Source organism: Macaca thibetana, chromosome 11, assembly GCF_024542745.1.
Source record: "Macaca thibetana thibetana isolate TM-01 chromosome 11, ASM2454274v1, whole genome shotgun sequence".
NCBI classification, from domain to species: domain Eukaryota; kingdom Metazoa; phylum Chordata; class Mammalia; order Primates; family Cercopithecidae; genus Macaca; species Macaca thibetana.
Genome location: NC_065588.1, coordinates 106,485,669 through 106,504,549, shown reverse-complemented (window position 1 = coordinate 106,504,549; position 18,881 = coordinate 106,485,669). Strand labels below are relative to the sequence as shown.

Here is an 18,881-nt window from a genome sequence, read left to right as displayed (position 1 = left end):
TTTTTTCCTTCTCATGCCCGATTGTACTGACTAGCACCTCTAGAAGAGTGTTTGGTAGTGGGCAACAGTGGACTTGGAATGCAACTCTAAAGCGTTAACACTTTTGGTTTCTTGTTATAATAAATGGTACATAGGGATAATTTTTAGAAGATGGATGTTAAATTTTATCAAATTTTTTTTTCTCCATCAGCAGAACTGATCAGTAGTCTCTAGCTGTGTCACCCAGGCTGGAGTGCAGTGGCACGATCTCGGCTCTCTGCAAGCTCCACCTCCCGGGTTCATGCCATTCATTCTCCTGCCTCAGCCTCCTGAGTAGCTGGGACTACAGGTGCCTGCCATCACGCCCAGCTAATTTTTTGTGTTTTTAGTAGAGATGGGGTTTCACTGTGTTAGCCAGGATGGTCTCGATCTCCTACCTTGTGATCTGCCCACCTCAGCCGCCCAAAGTGCTGGGATTGCAGGCGTGAGCCACCGCGCCTGCCCAGAATGGATAGTTTTAAAAATTAGATTTATAATCATCCATCTATCCTTGTATCCTGGTATTTTTAAAAGTGATAAAAGAATCATCTTAGGGAATTTGCAAAACCAGAAGCCCAATCCCAAACCCATCACTGCCAAATAAGCACTAAAGTAACCAGTAAATGAATTCAGTCTGTTCACCTCTCCATCCCATACCTGTCAGCAATGGGGAGTGTGGAAGTTTTGGATCTGAACAGCCTAAGAAGCATCTCTCCGTTGCTAGTCTCCAAATCTTTTCAGGCTGCTAACAATGTAGAGCGCGGAGTCTTGGCTTTCTTCACCACACTGACGAGTGAGGCCTTGTGTGTTTAAGACCCCACTGGTGACACTCAGCTTCCCTATCCTTAAAGGGCAGGGAGCCAGGGTGGGCTTCACATGGGCGGACCTGCTACCAGTTGGCCTGTCTACTGTGTAGTCAAGTCCAAGAGGTTCCTGTCCCCTCCAGTCACACGGCCTCCCTGCCCAGTGTGAGCCTCCCCTGCTTCCCCACAGAGGGGCAGGCCCGGGTGTGGAGTGGAGGCCCTTGGTGCTCATCACTCCCCCTCCCACAGGAGAACAGTCACCACCACACTAAGAATTTATCATAGAATAGATTTATTTACCTGAAACCATGTCTGTGCCACGCTCATTGTTACCAGCACAGAAAGAAACAAACTGATCTCTATTTACAGTCTAAAGTCAAACATGCGTTGTGATAAATTGACATTTAGCATTTTATTAAGATAAATGCATCACAATATTTGTATTGCACCAACCTGTCTACTTCTGATTTCATTAAATAAGTTACATTTAATATAGTGCGAAATAGCTGTCTACACACTCAGAAAATAACTGAAAACTGGAGGCCTACACTTTAACCATTCAACACCTGTAGTGTTTTTAATGAATTTATAAATAAGCAAACTGTACAGGGCCAATTAAAAAGTAGCATGTTCCAATGTCACTGGAGAGGAATCTGGCTACTTACAACTGAAGGCATGCATTACAATTGAATACTGTACATTTATATAAACTATGACATTTTGCAGAGAAATGTGGCGACTTGGCTGACGGCTTCCAAGTTCTTAGATAAGGTTTCAGAGCCTCATTCCTCTTGCAGCAAAGAAACCAAACTTCTCTGGAGAGGCTTTCTGATTAAGCTAAATTGTACATTTGTAATCATTATTTTGATTTAAAAGCTAACAACCCCATTGGTAATACACATTTCCTCCACATAACACACAGTGAGTTGGGAACTTTTTTACTTTTCTTTTTCCCCAACATCAATCATGCAGAGGGTTGGTAGATGTGTTGCTAAAAACGCACATGCACGCAACCGAACACCCTTACATTTCTGCAAAATGGTTTAGGAAGCGGTTACTCCAGTATTGCTGAAAAGGAAAGAGAGAGGAAATCAGCTTCATGAAATACAGGGAGGAAACGTTAGAATACCTATTTAAATAGATGAAGATCAATAGCGACAGATGAAAAGGAACATTCAGCTTGATCTTTTCAAGGTTTCAAGACCAGCATTTCTGATTTACTGTCCCTGAGGCGCCGCCCACACAGGGTAGCATCTAGAAGCACTGGCTCAGTGACACAGACTCCTCGTGTCGTCTGGCTACAGAATAAAGGTTCTGGAGGAAAATCCCATGAGGCAGACACAATCATTGCAGGTATGAAAGCAGCGAGACAGGCAAAAGGACAAGGTCTTGGTTAGTGGTGCAGAGGGTGAGGTTGATGAAGTGAGCAGCCAGTAGCAGCACAGCCTTCCTGTCCCTACCCCGTGGGCACCCGGCCTCTGGCTGCTGGCCTGCCTTGCCTAGCCCTAGAGGGGCAACTCCTCCACATCATTCTCCTCAGTAAGGGAGGGTGAAGCCTACCCTTCTTGCTAACTGCAGGGGGTGTTTGGACAATTTGGTGGTTACAGTCACAGCGCAACTGCTGCCTCTGCTCACAGGCACTGCAGACGTGGTATGCTCTGGACCTGGGCAGTGGCTAGATGCTTGGTAGACACTGAGCTAATGCTTGTGGTCTCAGATCTCCTGAGGTCTGCCTGCCTCAATCAAGGCTGAGGCTCCAGTCCGGGGGGATGTGGGAGCAGCTGTTGTGAGGGAAGTCGGCCAGATGCCCTGCTTGCCTGGGAGCTCACTGAGCTCAAGGCACGGCTTCCTCCAGAATGGATTATCTGCATTCTGCAGTAATGATTTCCCAGTTAGGTTATGTATGAGATTGTTGTTGTTCTGGGCAAAGCTCAAAGAGGCCAGAGGAGGCACAGGGTGGCAACAAGTGACACTGATGGCTGGGCCTTCAGCCACCTGCCCATCAGGAAAGAATGTGGAACTGAGTTTCAAACAAGAGCCGCCTGACAGTAGGCGCACTGTGGGGCTGGGCAGTTGCTGCCTCACTGCTGGGTGAGGGCCTGAGGCCAGGGATGTGCTAAGACCACGGTGCTGGACCTGGTCTTTATGGATTGACCTGAGGAGGAGATGCTGAAATGTTTTCACCCGGCAAAGCCTTACAGTGAAATGGACCAAGTGGCCCTGCTCAAAGCAGCAGTGGGCCTAACCCGCTCCCAGCTGTCTGGGCCAAGGGAAGTGGGTCCCTCCATGGGCTCCTCTGTGGGCGGGAGGGGTCTGAAGCTGAGAAACCATGAAGCTAGCCAGGGGCTGTGTGACAGCAGGCCACACTACACTTTTTGTAAAGGCCACTAGGTCAAGGAACTGAGTCAGGAAAAGCTGAGTTTTGTTTGCACTGAATAGTAATAGTGCAGCACTCAAGTCAGTTTGCAGCCCAGAGATGCATTCCTTGCATTTGGCCCATTCAACCCATTTCCTGTTACATCTCATGATGCTCAAACTGGCAAAATTTACCCCCTGCCCCAAATGTTCCCTGCTGGGCAAAGCAACCTCCCTTCCCGAGAGCCACAGCTGCCTGCAAGCAGCCTTGGAGGCCTCACAGTAAGCCTGATTTGCCTCGAATACCTGGGCTCAAGCAATCCTTCTGCTGTGGCCCCCAAAGGGCTGCGACTACAGGCATGAGCCACCACATTTCCAGCCACGGAGTGTGCTTTTAAGAGTCGGTCTCCAGGTTCCACCTCCACCCCTTGAACATAGCCTTCTGAACTAAGCAGCACCTTGTCCTGCTTGATGTCTCCTAACCCTCCCCAAACTCCATCTGCATTACATCTACTGGTCATCCCAGTAACCAGAGCCCATTTCAAGAATATAGTCGAGGCCTCACACCCTGGCCAAGGAGTAAGTTGGTTTTTGGGCTGTGCAGAGCCATGTCCTACTAACTGTGCTTTAACATCCCCTGGAGTGATACGTCTTAGCCACAAAGGACAAGACCAAGCAAGGGGGGTGGGGGAGTGGGGAAGTGGCCTATTTAAGATGAACCCATTGATACCCAGAGTTCACTGGTTCAGTTACTTGCTTTCACTAGTTTTTAGCTTTTTAATGAACAAGTAGCAATGTTCTGGGATGATTCCTGGCAGCTGTGAACCCTCATTTTAGCACTACAGACGGCACAGCTCCTTCAGCCTGTTGGTTTGGCTGAAATGCCTCTCCCCACTCTGGCTTTTGCCTGGCTTGGGCCCTCCCGGTCATCTTGTGGAGCCACTGTCCTAGGCAGCCTGTGGAGGTCTATGAAAGCCACACCTCCAGCCAGCTGATGCCGCACCCAAGTCACATGGCAGGTGCCACAGGCAACCCCGCTGCTCACAGGACATCAGGGAGCACAGCAGCCTCTGACATGGGGGTGGCTTATAAGTTAGTGACATACAGTTATCTCACTTGGTAGCAGTCACCTTTAGGCTAAAGCATCCAAATCCCAGGGAAGAAAATACTCACGTTAGTTGATGGATGTTGGAAGGCATTGGAGGAAAACACCACAGTTAGGACTGTTAATGACTTACACACTGTTGGTGAGACTCATCTTGAACATGCGCAAACATTGATCGTAGTAACGGTGGTGGTGGTTAGTGCCACATTCAAATAAAAATAGTTCTATACAATATGTTCATTTGGTCATGTGCTATTTACAGATTTTACAAAACACACACATACACACGCACACTTGCCCTTATGTTCTCTACACCAGGCCAGCAGAAACTTGCATAAAATGTACACCACAGATGACAATTAGTGCCTGTACATTAAGAATACAATTCCTATGACTACCTACGCAGCAGAGCAGGAGCCTTCTTCCCCTCAAGCAGAGTACAACTAAAGTTCTGAGCTAAGAACTGGAGAGAAAGTTGGACATGTCTGTTAGTCCCAGGTAAGCCACTTAAGAGTTAAAGACAAGACAGTTATTTTTCTCTGTCCATTTAAAATGTTTTATTTTTTTAAAACTAGATTGTGATGTGCCACTGAAATAGGCAATGTTGGCAAAACAATGTCTGTTACAATAAAATACATTAGACATTTAAATAAATAACCTTAAAAACTATGTGAAGGGACATAAACCCAGTCGATTGAATCTGAAACAATGTTTTCTGCACAAGCGAGTACAGGCATACCTCTCATTAAAACTGATGTAAACTGAACAAACCATCGCAATCCTAAAGAAGCAGCCAAGCAGGGCAGGGGTGAGGTGGGGAGAGGTGGGGGGGGGGGGGGGGGGATGGGGTGAACGGAGGCCGAAGTGGGTGAGGGAAGTAGCAAACCAAAACAATACTGACTGAGGTAGCAAGACTCTGCTCAGTGCAGAAAAATTGGCTTATGAATAAAAATTAGACTGATACCAAATTAAATCCAGATCATCATGCAAAAGACACAATACATGCTATTTAGTTTTAGGAAAAAAACCACACACATTCATTTCCTAAAATCTGCTGCCAATTAATTTGCTGACAATGTCTGCTGGCTCAACTATTTTTTTTTTTATACAAGGATGAGTATTAAACAGAACACTGTACATGCTTTTTCATCTACAAAAAAATATTTGCATAAAATAGTGTTAGTTCTCTGTACATGTCAATGGACACTTTAATTATGTGTATAAAAAAGGAAAATCTTGCCCCACTGGAGTCAGAAAAAGCAAAACAAAATCTAGAGTATGAAACCTCCATCACCAGCCAGTATGTTCATGTGAAAATTCAGCAGAAATAGACAGTTGCTTTAAACAATAAAAAAAATTAATTGATTAAGTTAAACATCTTCTTTATGGAAAACTGTCAGTCAAGACCAGAACATATCACTAAAGTTAGTGTCTGTGCTATAGACCCAGATCACCAGGGGCATTATGAGCAGCACAAACGGCCAGGAAATCCCATCGGTGCATGCCGAGAACGAGCAGGATTTGGTGGCAGGCTGCACACACTCTTTACCAGGTTCCAGGTAGTTGCGGGCCACAAACTTGAGCGTCTCGTCCATGAGAATCACGGGCAAGGAGATTTTCAGCACCATCAGCCACTGGGTCACGTTCAGCGGTGTGATCTGGAAGATGAGCTGACACACAGAGAAGATGCGTCATGCCTCCAGTCTCCCCAGGAAGGTGGCTGGTCCCCAGCCCAAGCCTCACCCAACCACTTACTGGCAAGGGTTCGACATAGAGGATCAGGAAGTGGAGTGACATGGACAGGCAGATGGAGCCCACGAGCCAGATGTTCTCCCAGGGGGGCATCCTCAGCAAGGACTGGTTTTCGGACAAGCTGCAGAGCAAGGAGAGGTGGGGGAACGTACCCTCAAAGGCAAGGCACATGTCACAGTGGTAGTAAGACCCTGTTGGACTACACTTCAGTAAGGTGGCTATTAATCTGGCACCATCCACTGACCTAACTCCACTAACTTTCTACAGTGGCAAAGCTGAAGAGAATGTCCTAATGTAGGACAAACTGAGTTGATGTCTATGTTCTGGCATAGCAGACCCCATCTTAGTGGGTTCAAAGCTGTTCCCAATTGCCCTGGAGACATGGGCTATTTAGAAATTTCCATTTTTGTCACGGGCTTAATTGGATGGTACCATTTGTGTGAAGGGGTGAGGTTCCTTCCCTGTGGGTGCTGGCATACAGGGGTACCAAAGTTCCTATTTTTGGCCCCCCACGGTTTCTTTTAAGGAAGAGCTCCAAAGAAACACAGGGCTAAGCACTCCCACTACTTCCTGGAGGTGACGACAGCTCATGCTTTTAAAACTGGTGTTGCCTGTTCTCCTTTCTTTTTGGAAGGGAAGAACTGTCCTGTGATCCTTAATCAACCGTGACTACACACAATTCCCCAGTGCCCTGGCAGCATGCTCGCCTCAGCCTGCCGTGAAGGTGCACTAACCTGTTGAGGGCGTTACACATTTCTATAGTTACTAGAACAGAGAGCGCCATTGTCATCGGGTATGGGGATTCAAAGATTGCACAATCCACGCCTTCAAAGTCCGGGTTGTCCTCTTTACACTGTAGGAAATGACTCTGCAAGAAAATCCGAATTCCTATCAGCCTAGTGTATTTTCCAAGTCCAGGCACCAACCCCATGCCAAGCCTAGCACACAGACCAGCCTGAGTGCAGAGCCAGCCAAAAGGTTCACCCCAATTTCTCAGAGAAGCCCTGGTCCTTCAGAATCATCTTAGATGTAACTGTTTATCATTTGAGTCTTAAGATGATTTGACAGATACCCAAACTACAGAAAGGTCAAGGCCTCACAACACTTCTCATGTAAGGTACAAAAAGAAAAGTGACTGAGTACCAGCTGGTAGAAGGTCACTCTTGGACCACCGTCAGCAGCAATGAACCACCATGCAGCAGCACCCACGGTAGCAGCGCCGACGTAACCTGGGAACAAATAACGACGCTGATGCACTTGCCTCTGCAGGGCTCGCTGCCACCGAGGCCATGCAGGCCAATCCCCACAAGGATGAAGATTAAAGACATGGGACGGTAACGGTAACCAGAGCCTGTGGTGATACCACCATCTGCTCACGCCTGGTAGCCAGAGCAACTAGAGCCTGGTTTCTGAAGGATAGGGGTATTTCTGGTACCTAAGAACTGGATAACTTTTCCTCCAGAATGTGTGAGAAAAAGCACTTGCTCCATCCTGTGCCAACCTTTCCCCTTGCCATGCCTTCTCCTCTCAGCAGGTAGTACTTCTTTTTTTTTTTTTTTTTTTTTTTTTTGTGACAGAGTCTTGCTCTCTCGCCCAGGCTGGAGTGCAGTGGCGCAATCTCGGCTCACTGCAAGCTCCGCCTCCTGGGTTCACGCCATTCTCCTGCCTCAGCCTCCCGAGTAGCTGGGACTACAGGCGCCCGCCACTGCGCCCGGCTAATTTTTTCTATTTTTAGTAGAGACGGGGTTTCGCCATGGTCTCGATCTCCTGACCTTGTGATCCGCCCGCCTCGGCCTCCCAAAGTGCTGGGATTACAGGTGTGAGCCACCGCGCCCGGCCTAGCAGGTAGTACTTCAAGGCTGCAAGTGTGTGTGTCCTCCACGTAAGGCTGCACAGTGTTGGGGGACTAGATCACACCATGACTTTTGGGCAAACTAATGCTGCTACTTGTACACAGATTTATTTGCTCCATTAGAGGGCCAGCAGCAGCTTTCTAGGGAAATGCCGTCAGGAGCTAGGGTGGAACACTGAGCAGCATGGCCCTGCCCTCAGCAGCTCCTGGGATTTCCCCCAGTATTAGCTTTGAGTTTAGGAAGTTTACTGCAAAGAAAGAACAAGGTGCAGCAGAGAATACACAGAATACAGACGAGGTGAATATCCCCATGTGGTAGCACCAAAAATAACAAGTGCATATACCCACTAACCCACGAATCATAATGGAGCATGAAGGCTGCTGGCTGCAAGGATGAGGCGCTACGCATGTCCAGATATGGAAGAATCTGACAAGCAGGAAGAAGGCAAGACAAGGGTCAGCATGGAGGTGTGCACAGCATGCTGCAATCTTTCCGGAAGGGCACAGGGTACATGAGCACCTCAATGCCAGAGGGAAGTGACTGGCCCTAACCCTTTCAACTCTATGCCATTGTGTGCTTTTTGAATTTTAAGTCATGTGAATATATTATGAAAACACAATGCCTTCCTATGGGATCCCAGGGAAGTGGTTTCACCTTACTTTCCCAATCTATGAAATGTGGAAGAACCAACGGCACCTGGGGTGAGGAATATGAGGGCTAAATAGATGATCTATGTATAAAAGGGACCAGCCACTGCGCAGTCCTTCTTTACTTATGGAAACAGGGACTACATTTTTTTATCTTGGTGACAATTATCTATTCAAATCCCACCTATGAACTCTTAGAAGGCAGAACCCAGCATGAATCATTCTTATCCCTTTGCACACAGGGCTAAATCTGAAAATGCTGATGTTTAATTGCTCATTCACAAAAGCCCAAGTAAGGGCAGGATGCTCAAACTGGAACTAGCTGTGAAAGGACTTTAGTAAACTGGGTGTATAGTTCATCGAACTGTAAGAAGGCATCTCTGTCTTTTGCTACCCTATACAGGGATAGAAGAAAAAATATGCTTTTAAGGGATGAATTTACAAAATTTCAGATCACAAACATTTTGTTTAAACATCAGTAATATAAAAAAATTGTACTCACAGCCAATAGCCAAGTAACGGAAAAAGAGCCACCCGCTGATCAATGGTTCCTTTGGGTTCCGGGGAGGTTTATTCATGATGTCCAGATCAGGAGGGTTGAACCCCAGTGCAGTGGCAGGCAGGCCATCTGTCACCAGATTGACCCAGAGCAGCTGAACAGGAATCAAAGCCTCGGGAAATCCAAGGGCTGCTGTCAGGAAAATACTGTTTCCAATCGAGAAAAGAAGACAGAGAGCCCAAATGACTTCTGGCCACTATTTAAAGAGCATCATCACCCCCTCCTCCTCCAGAAAAATAAATGACAACAACGATTAAATAACTTCAGGTAATCCGTAAAACACTTATACCCAATTTTGAATTAAAGTTCACTTTTACTTAGTTTATTACTTAAATTCAGATGACTGAGGCCGGGTGTGGTGGCTTATGCCTATAATCCCAGCACTATGGGAAGCCAAGATGGGCAGACTACCAGAGCTCAGTAGTTAAGAGACCAGCCTGGGCAACATGGTGAAACCTCATTTCTACTAAAATACAAAAAACTGGCCGGGAGTGGTGGCACATGCCTGTAATCCCAGCTGTTTGGAAGGCTTGAACCTAGGAGGTGGAGAGGGCAGTGAGCTGAGATCGTGCCACTGCCTGAAGCCTGGGTGACAGTGAGACTTGTCTCAAAAAAATAAATAAAAATAAAAAAATAAGCTGACTGAGATAAAGCCAACTTTTGGAGGGCAAGAATTTCACATGACTGTCTGGTTAATTTAAGCTCAGTTTCATGTTAAAGAGGATTCTTTGCATGTTGCGGCAGCTGCAGACAACCCTCCCAAGGGCCAAAGCACCACTGCTTCCATAAGGCATTTCTGTCTTGCCCACTCCCCTCTTCCAACTCAGGCACAAAGACCAAAGCTGCTGCAATCTGGAGAGCAAACTGGGAGAACTGGGCTCCACGACCCATTTAGATAAAGGCATACAGTAAGTGATGCTGTCACAGAGACCTACCAGACAACTTCCCCAACGTTGGACGAGATGAGGTAGCGGATGAACTGTTTCATGTTGTTGTAGATTGCCCGCCCCTCCTCAACGGCAGCCACTATGGTGGAGAAGTTGTCATCCGCCAAGACCATCTCAGAGGCAGTTTTAGCCACCGCAGTGCCAGAGCCCATAGCAATGCCAATCTCAGATTTCTTCAGAGCAGGAGCATCGTTCACGCCATCACCAGTCTGAAAGGGAAAGCAATGGTTGGGTCAGCCAGTTGGCATGGCACACTCACACCCCTGGGCAAAAGCCCACTGAATGGGAACCAGGAGGAAAATGAATAGAGCCGTAGGTCTCTTGACAAAGAGTTATAGAATTTTTGTTTCTTAAGTTGGTGTCACAAAACACATTTTACCTAGGAAATGTAAAATTACCAAATAAGTTTACTGAAGTGGGACAAAGGGGACTTCAAATTTATCTGTATTATCTTACTAAAAACAAAAACAGAACCTATGTGGCAGTCAAGAGGAAGTACTTGTATCCACATGGATAAATTTTAAGTAGAAAGGTGAAGATTGCAAAAATATGCAAATTTTTATGTTTCTGAGATGGAGTCCTACTCTGTTGTCCAGGCTGTAGGGCAGTGGCGCACTCTCGGCTCACTGCAGCTTCCGCCTCCTCGGTTCCAGTGGTTCTCCTGCCTCAGTCTCCCAAGTAGCTGGGATTACAGGTGCCCACCACCACACCCAGTAATTTTTTGTATTTTTAGTAGAGACAGGGTTTCACCATGTTGGCCAGGCTGGTGTTGAACTCCTGACCCTAAGTGATTCACCTGCCTTGGTCTCCTAAGTGTTGGGGTTACAGGCGTGAGCCACTGTACTTGGCCAAAAAATATGTCTTCAAAAACATGCAAAAATAATATTGTCTACAGACACAAAAACAGCACTCCCATGTTTTTAATATTTTTGCTGAATTCCAACTTCAGTTACCTCTGGGGGAGAGGAGAGTACACTTACAGTATGTTTCAAAACTAGTATTTTTTTTAAAGAGAAGAAAGTAAATTTGGCCGGGCGCGGTGGCTCAAGCCTGTAATCCCAGCACTTTGGGAGGCCGAGACGGGCGGATCACGAGGTCGGGAGATCGAGACCATCCTGGCTAACACGGTGAAACCCCGTCTCTACTAAAAAAAATACAAAAAACTAGCCGGGCGAGGTGGTGGGCGCCTGTAGTCCCAGCTACTCGGGAGGCTGAGGCAGGAGAATGGCGTGAACCCGGGAGGCGGAGCTTGCAGTGAGCTGAGATCCGGCCACTGCACTCCAGCCTGGGCGACAGAGCAAGACTCCGTCTCAAAAAAAAAAAAAAAAAAAAAAAAAAAAGAAGAAAGTAAATTTAACATAATATATCTGGATGAAAATCAGGTGAGGGGAAGAATACTGGAAATGCGTCATTAACAGCCAGCTCTTAAAGAACATCCAACTTAAAAGCAGGGCAATCCAAACACAGGGTGACAGACTGATTACATCCTCAATTTTTGGAAAACTTAAGATAAAAACACGTCTCCTTTAAAAAAGAGACTAGGATCACCAGATTGTTCCTCTGGGACTGATCTGGAAGGCCCTTCAGGGTTTTAAATGACTCTAGGATCTTCCCTGCAAGTAGCACACAACATGCCAATCACTGATTCACTGAATTCTAGAGAAAATACCCAAATCATGACAAATTCCAAATTAGGGAACTATGACAAAAAAATCCAGTGGTCAAAATTAGAGTTCACTGTGTGCTTGTGTAGCCCGAGTCACCTGTACATGTTCAAACATGCTCACCATAGCTGTAATCTCATCAAAAGACTGAAGAAATTCTACAATTTTAGATTTGTGGGAGGGTTCAACTCGAGCAAAACAGCGGGCGTTCAGGCAGGCATCTCGCTGGGCAGAGGGGTTGAGTTCATCAAACTCCCGGCCTGTGAAAGCTTTTGACGTCACATCCTCATCCTGCCCGAAGATGCCGATGCGGCGACAGATGGCCACAGCAGTGCCCTTGTTGTCCCCAGTGATCATGATGACCCGGATGCCTGCTTGCCGGCACAGCTTCACGGAGGAGGCCACCTCGATTCTTGGAGGATCCAGCATGCCCACGCAGCCAACGAAGGTCAGATTGGTCTAAAATAAGAGCATCACTTTAAATAAAAGTGGCAAATTCTAGGTTTTGTCCCCCAGTTTGAAAAATGCCCAGTTAAACATTGAGACAGGCTTCTGCATTTTCTTTTCTTTTTTTTTTTTCTGAGGCGGAGTTTCACTCTTGTTGCCCAAGCTGGAGTGCCATGGCACAATCTCAGCTCACGGCAACCTCTGCCTCCCGGGTTCAAGCAACTCTCCTGCCTCAGCCTCCAGTGTAGCTGAGACTACAGGTATGCTCCACCACACCTGGCTAATTTTGTATTTTTAGTAGGGACGTGGCTTCTCCATGTTAGTCAGGCTGGTCTCGAACTCAGGTGATGTGCCAGCCTCGGCCTCCCAAAGTGCTGAGATTACAGGTGTGAGCCACTGCGCCTGGCCAGTTTCTGCATTTTCTTTTTTTTTTTTTTGAGACGGAGTCTCGCTCTGTAGCCCAGGCTGGAGTGCAGTGGCCAGATCTCAGCTCACTGCAAGCTCCGCCTCCCGGGTTCACGCCATTCTCTGGCCTCAGCCTCCCGAGTAGCTGGGACTACAGGCGCCCGCCACCTCGCCCGGCTAGTTTTTTTTGTATTTCTTAGTAGAGACGGGGTTTCACCGTGTTAGCCAGGATGGTCTTGATCTCCTGACCTCGTGATCCACCCGTCTCAGCCTCCCAAAGTGCTGGATTACAGGCTTGAGCCACCGCGCCCGGCCAGTTTCTGCATTTTCTTATGAGGAAAAAAAAAAACAAACCACTACACTCCTGTTACCAAACCATTCTTTAACTCTTGTGCTATTCTGAGCCCACTATACCAAAGCTTCTTCATTTTGTTCACAGCTTTAGGATGTCACATCCTTGATCTTAAAGAATTCTATTCTAAGCAGAAAAGTGGAAGGAATCTCCAACTTGGACCTTTTGACCTTCAGTAACTAATGAATATTCTAGAAATATCCCCACTTAAAAAAAAAATCATGATTTAGATGAGCTGCAAAATGGGGTTTACAAGCTTATTTAAGCTCATCTTGATTATTCTACTTTGAAAATATTCTACTTTGAAAATAACAGACTTTTATGAAATTACTAACTATGTATGTTTGAAGCGGCAATCTAAATTTTAAGGGTGACACAGCTGGCATGGAGAAAAACAAATAACCACACCTCTTTCTTGGCAAAAGTGAGAACTGTTTGACCTTTTGCTTGAAGGAGTACTGTTTAAACACAATGAATCGTGCCGGGTGTGGACAAAGAAACTTTTCATTAGCTAACCTCATATTTAATAAAGTTGGCAGAGTCTTCAAGGTGCATTTCTTCTCTTCTCAGTGGGTTGTCGTGAGTGGCCAGGGCCAGGCATCGCAGGGTGTCGCTGCCACTACCCCACTCTCGAATGACAGACATGATCTTCTGTTTGACTCCAGAGGTCATAGGAACCTTAGTACTTCCAACTCGAATGTGGGTGCACCTGTCAATGACACCTTCAGGAGCACCCTGGAAATGTTACAGATTTAGATCAACAATTTTGTTTTACTGGTTCACCAGGATCTTAACCCTGGTAAGAACATCTCAATTGCAATCTGCCATACTTGCCTTCACAAACATCTTGCTCATTGATGTCCTGCTTGGTTTATTTGGTGTACAATAAACCGACATTGACTTTCTGTCACGTGAAAACTCGAGAGTGAATTCCTTTTTCATCAGCTGTTTAATGACCTACAAAGGGAACAAATATGGAATACTACTGGGTGGCAATTTCTGAACTTTTTTACCTAACAAACAGTAAGCACCTATTACATGACAGATGCTAGGGATATAGCAATAAACAAAACGGACAAGTTTTTGCCCTCATGAAACTTGTCCCCTATTTTGGGGGAGAGAGACTAAGATGCAAAAGTAACACAAGTGCTATGGAGAAAAAGGGAAGGGGGAGAAAATTTGCGTATGTACAGATCATACTGTTACCTAAAGTGGTCAGAAGACAGTGACATTTGAATAAAGATGGCCCCATGGGGCCTGAAAAGATGTGCATGAACCCAGTGGGTGGTGGTGAAAACCCACCAGGCAGAGAACGGGAAGTGCAGCCTGGCAAGTCCTGGAATGGTGAAGGAGTGCCAACGTGGCTGGAACAGAGTTTACATGAGCAAAAGGTGAGACAGGTAATGGCAGAAGACGGTAGAAGCAGGTCATAATACTTCAAAAGTCATTATGGGGCATTTGGCTTTTATGACAAGTAAAAAAGGAAGACAATGGAGGGTCTCAAGCTCTAGTTGTCAAGAATTGGCTGAAGGTGGTCAGGTGCAGTGGATCACCCGAGGTCAGCGGTTTAAGACCAGCCTGGCCAACATGGTGAAACCATCTCTACTAAAATTACAAAAATTAGCCAGGTGTGGTGGCAGGCGCCTATAATCCCAGCTACTCAGGAGGCTGAGGCAGGAGAATCGCTTAAAGCCAGTGGGGGCAGAGATTCTAGCGAGACGAGATTGCGCCACTTCACTCCACCCTGGACGAAAGAGCAAACTCCGTCTCAAAAAACAAAAGAATTGGCTGAAGCAAGACAAGGAATGCCATTCAGTACAATGACACTGACTTGAACTAGGTAACATCAGAGGTGAAGAGATGGCCCCAAGCAGAGCTGTCCACCAGAACTTCTGAAAGATGGCACTGCTGTGGCCACTGTTCATGTGGCCGTCACATGTGATGGATAAACACTTTAAGTGAATATGGCTAGGGCACCTAAGGAAGTGTTTTTAGGTATTCTAAATAGTTTTTTTTTTTTTTTTTTAAAGTATTCTAAGTAGTTTTAGATAGCTAGTGCCTACTGATTATAGTCATGAGACCAGAAGAGATCATGGGAGTAACTATACACAGAAATGGCTGAGGACTATGGGGCCTTCACCTCCTGGTGCTATGTGAAAGACCCAGCTAAGAAGACCTTGAATGAGAGGCCAGAGAGGGAGAGCAAGTGTGGGATCATGGAAGATAAGTGAAGAGGTGCTTCAAAGAGGGAGCGAGTGACAGCACCAACAAAATAGGTAAGATGAGGACTGAGAATTAACCTTTGGCTTTACACCATTACCTACAACTAAAGATACCCCTTCTCTTCCAGTTTTTATACTTTTCTTGCCTATTACACAGACCAGGAATGCCAGTATAATACTGAGTAGAAATGGTGAGAATTCTGTTGTGTTAGCATGGTCTCTGTATAAACACACCGTCAGCGTTGAAGACATGCTTTTACAGTCTCAGTTTGCTGTGATAGATGAGTTTCATCATATGCACCTACTGAGGTGATCTTACCATTTTTTTCCACCTTAATTTGGTTAATGTAGGGAGTTAATTACATTAATTTGCTCCCACTGACACACATTTAAAAAATCATCACAGAAATTCCCAAGAACATCAGCATCTAACCTAGGACGCTACAAGAGGACTGAAACCTGCTGAACTGACTAGACGGGAATCAGGGCCCTGCAGCAATCCTGCTGGACTGCCAGCCACTGAACTGCCTCAGGCAGCAAAGGAATGGGTATGAGTGCTACGCTGGATTCTGTATCATCTCAATCACATGTGTGTTTAGTTTCAATTAAGCATTTGCACTAATGGCACTGGGATGACTAGAAGAACACACAATGCTTCTGAGGAAGGCGTGGACCTACCCAGGTGAGAGGTCTTGGGCTGGGAGTGGGGGAGGGAAATCACTTTCTTTCAGTACTATGCTGGCCAAGAACCACAGACCTAGTCAAACAAGCCATGGGGCCAAAACACTGGACCTGCTCTCTCTGCTTCTAAACTACACATGGGCTCCTGCTGTCTCAAGTGGGAAGGGAGGCAAAGAGCTTGTGTTTGGAACTCCTTAGTGAACGAGCAGCATGACAGCTGTTTCTGATCCCTTGGTGAAGGGATGTGAAAAAGATGGGACAAGGGAGCTCTGGAGCAGGGAGACATGAGGATGACAGTGTTGCCCGTACTTGTGTGGTCACTGGCTAGTGAGCCAGTGCTGGTTCAGCCCTATGACATGACTTGTTTCCCATCACTGGGCAGGAGTAGTCAGAGGTCTAGAATCGAACGACTCAAACCCTCAATCTGTGAACTGAGTTTTCAGGCTGCCTCAGATTTTTAGTTATACGAACTAATAGATCACAGGCAGCGTGGCTCTGCCAGGATCCACCTACTTGCTTACTGGCAGAGTGAATGGTCTAAAATGGAGGCAAGGAGCCTGGACTGCTTCGGGTTCATGGAAGACACATGGGTAAAGGGAAGAAGCCAAAGGAGTGGTCCAAGGCCTTCATGGCTCTGAGATTGCTATTTGCGAATTGTGTATCAGTTTACTGAAAAGGAAATCTGTACTTCAGCTGAGACAGTCAATTCCAGTGTGAGTTTTGTTTTCTCAGGACAGTACAAAGGAGACAAAACGCTGCCTCACACTAACTGGAAGACCATGCCACACAGGTCATGGAAGGGCTCGGTGTCCCTAACTGCAGGCTGGACAGGAAGCTCTAGAACTTTTCATCCTGAGATTCTGTGTGGTCACTAAAATGCTTGACATCTGAGGTTATGAAGAAAACAGGTATACTCCTCCCCCACCCAACTCAGGCTGTACTACCCCCCAATGACACAATGCCTCCTCATTTACCGTTATTACTCAGGAAGGGATGAAACAGTTTATGACATACAAAAAGCATTAAACGTGGTGACAATTGATCATTTTGCTAAATGAGGCCTGCCTTTATACAGCTTTGTATGACAACTAGAAAAGGCTGAGTTTTACCTCTCCTTCCCCAGACCTGTTCCTTCAGGCCTGCAGGACCTCTCCCCTTCCCATCGCTCCTTATTCTACCTGGGAACCCTAAGTTACAACAATGTCCTATAAAGAGGCCGCAAGTACTGACTGGCAGCCCCATGGTGATGACAGACAGGTAGGTCTGACGCTAAAAAGAGGTATGTTCGGCAGAACCCAATTCCATGGGAATCCAAGCTCCACAGCTAGGAGACAGTGGGCACTGAGGATGAGGCTCTTTGTAGGCAAATGGTCTGGTGGACCTATTAGAGGACCATGTGGCTGTGCAGACCCTGGACTGCAGACAGAGGGTATTCACTCTTAAGATAGTGTAGGAGGGCTCTTGCCCAACAAGCAATCAGCCTATCTGCCATATAAAAGGAGCAGCTGCTGCCGCCACACAGCCCAGGAATGATGTTTCCTGAGTGGTGGTATGTGGGGGTCAAGAACCAGACATAGACTTTGGGAGCCTGACTTGTGTCCCTAAGCTCCTTCTGCTCCTCCTTGGCTGCTTTGAGGGCATCACACTCCTTCCTCCAATACATCCAGCTTCCACAGTTCCCATTCTTGAGCTGCTTCTGTAGCTTGCTGCTTCTCTCCCACCTGTCCCTGGCACTCACATGACTGACTGACCCACACAAACTTTGTGTATTGTAACTTTTTTTTTTTTTTTTTTTTTTTTTTTTGAGATGGAGTCTCGCTCTGTCGCCCAGGCTGGAGTGCAATGGCTGGATCTCAGCTCACTGCAAGCTCCGCCTCCCAGGTTGACGCCATTCTCCTGCCTCAGCCTCCCGAGTAGGTGGGACTACAGGCGCCCGCCACCGCGCCCGGCTAGTTTGTATTTTTTAGTAGACATGGGGTTTCACCGTTTTAGCCAGGATGGTCTCGATCTCCTGACCTCATGATCCGCCCGTCTCGGCCTCCCAAAGTGCTGGAATTACAGGCTTGAGCCACCGCGCCCGGCCGTATTGTAACATCTTATCCGCATATCGCTTCTCATCCAAGCAATCATCTACCACTTTGGCCAGGATAGGATAAAGGGAGTTACCCTTCAAGTTGAGCCACTTCAGGCCTTAGTTTTTTTTAGATGGGGTCTGGCTCTGCTGCCAACGCTGAAGTGCAGTGACGCTGCAACCTAAACTCTTGGCCTCAAGTGACTCTCCCGCCTCAGCTTCCCAAAGTGTTGGGATTACAGGTGTGAGCCACTGCGCTTGGCCCATTTCAAGTTCTTAAGCTGAGCCAAGTGACAGGCAGGGGGATGAGTCTTTCAAGGAGACCCAGGTGCTAGAGACTCAATGGATGGCCAGTGTCCACCAGCAGCCATTGCAAAGTGTTTCTACTGAGGTCTAAGCTCCCCAGGCTTGTGAGGCCACAGAAATCTAAGGGCAGTACTGCAGGAGTAGCAGCTCTTTGACAGGAACCTCACACTCAGGTCCAACTCACTGTGGAGACTCCCATCCTTGCTACTGGCCCTTGTCATAGTGATGCTGGTCGAATGAGCCCTGGCTCAAAGACTCTGACAGGCAGAAAGAAAAAGGCTCAGAGGCCACTCATTTGTTCAGTGTATAGTGCACAATGTCCGTGCCCTCTGCCACTGCCACCACCACCACCACACTGACCTTTGGTATTTGGTTATGCTGGTCTCATCAAATGATTTAAGAAATGTTTGATGCCCAGGCACGGTGGCTCATGCTTGTAATCCCAGCAGTTTAGAAGGCCGAGGCGGGTGGATCACCTGAGGTCAGGAGTTCGAGACCAGCCTGGCTAGCATGGTGAAACCCCATTTCTACCAAAAATACAAAAAATTAGCCAGGCGTGGTGGCGTGTGCCTGTAATCCCAGCTACTAGGGAGGCTGAGGCAGGAGAATCACTTGAACCTGAGCAGCGGAGGTTGCAGTGAGCCAAGCACTCCACGCCACGGCACTCCAACCTGGCGACAGAGAGAGACTCCAT

At 46.9% G+C, this 18,881-nt stretch overlaps 1 protein-coding gene across 3 annotated transcripts in view; it reads right to left on the bottom strand.

Annotated features, from left to right (window-relative positions):
• Positions 1 to 1,096: 1,096 nt before the first annotated feature.
• The window catches only part of ATP2A2 (ATPase sarcoplasmic/endoplasmic reticulum Ca2+ transporting 2), a 70,717-nt gene continuing 52,932 nt past the window's right edge, over positions 1,097 to 18,881 (bottom strand). Inside the window, exons 12-21 of one of the 3 annotated variants that reach the window (XM_050749668.1) lie at positions 13,742 to 13,864; positions 13,424 to 13,642; positions 11,827 to 12,162; positions 10,028 to 10,248; positions 9,036 to 9,238; positions 7,177 to 7,262; positions 6,768 to 6,901; positions 6,037 to 6,154; positions 5,831 to 5,951; positions 1,097 to 1,889 (exon numbers count right to left, since the gene is read on the bottom strand). In XM_050749668.1, coding sequence (XP_050605625.1) covers positions 1,876 to 1,889; positions 5,831 to 5,951; positions 6,037 to 6,154; positions 6,768 to 6,901; positions 7,177 to 7,262; positions 9,036 to 9,238; positions 10,028 to 10,248; positions 11,827 to 12,162; positions 13,424 to 13,642; positions 13,742 to 13,864 — 1,575 coding nt within the window. In that variant the 3' untranslated portion in view covers positions 1,097 to 1,875. Of the gene's footprint in view, positions 5,952 to 6,036; positions 6,155 to 6,767; positions 6,902 to 7,176; positions 7,263 to 9,035; positions 9,239 to 10,027; positions 10,249 to 11,826; positions 12,163 to 13,423; positions 13,643 to 13,741; positions 13,865 to 18,881 lie in introns of all 3 variants that reach the window. The other 2 variants (XM_050749667.1, XM_050749666.1) reach the window with 2 other exon arrangements.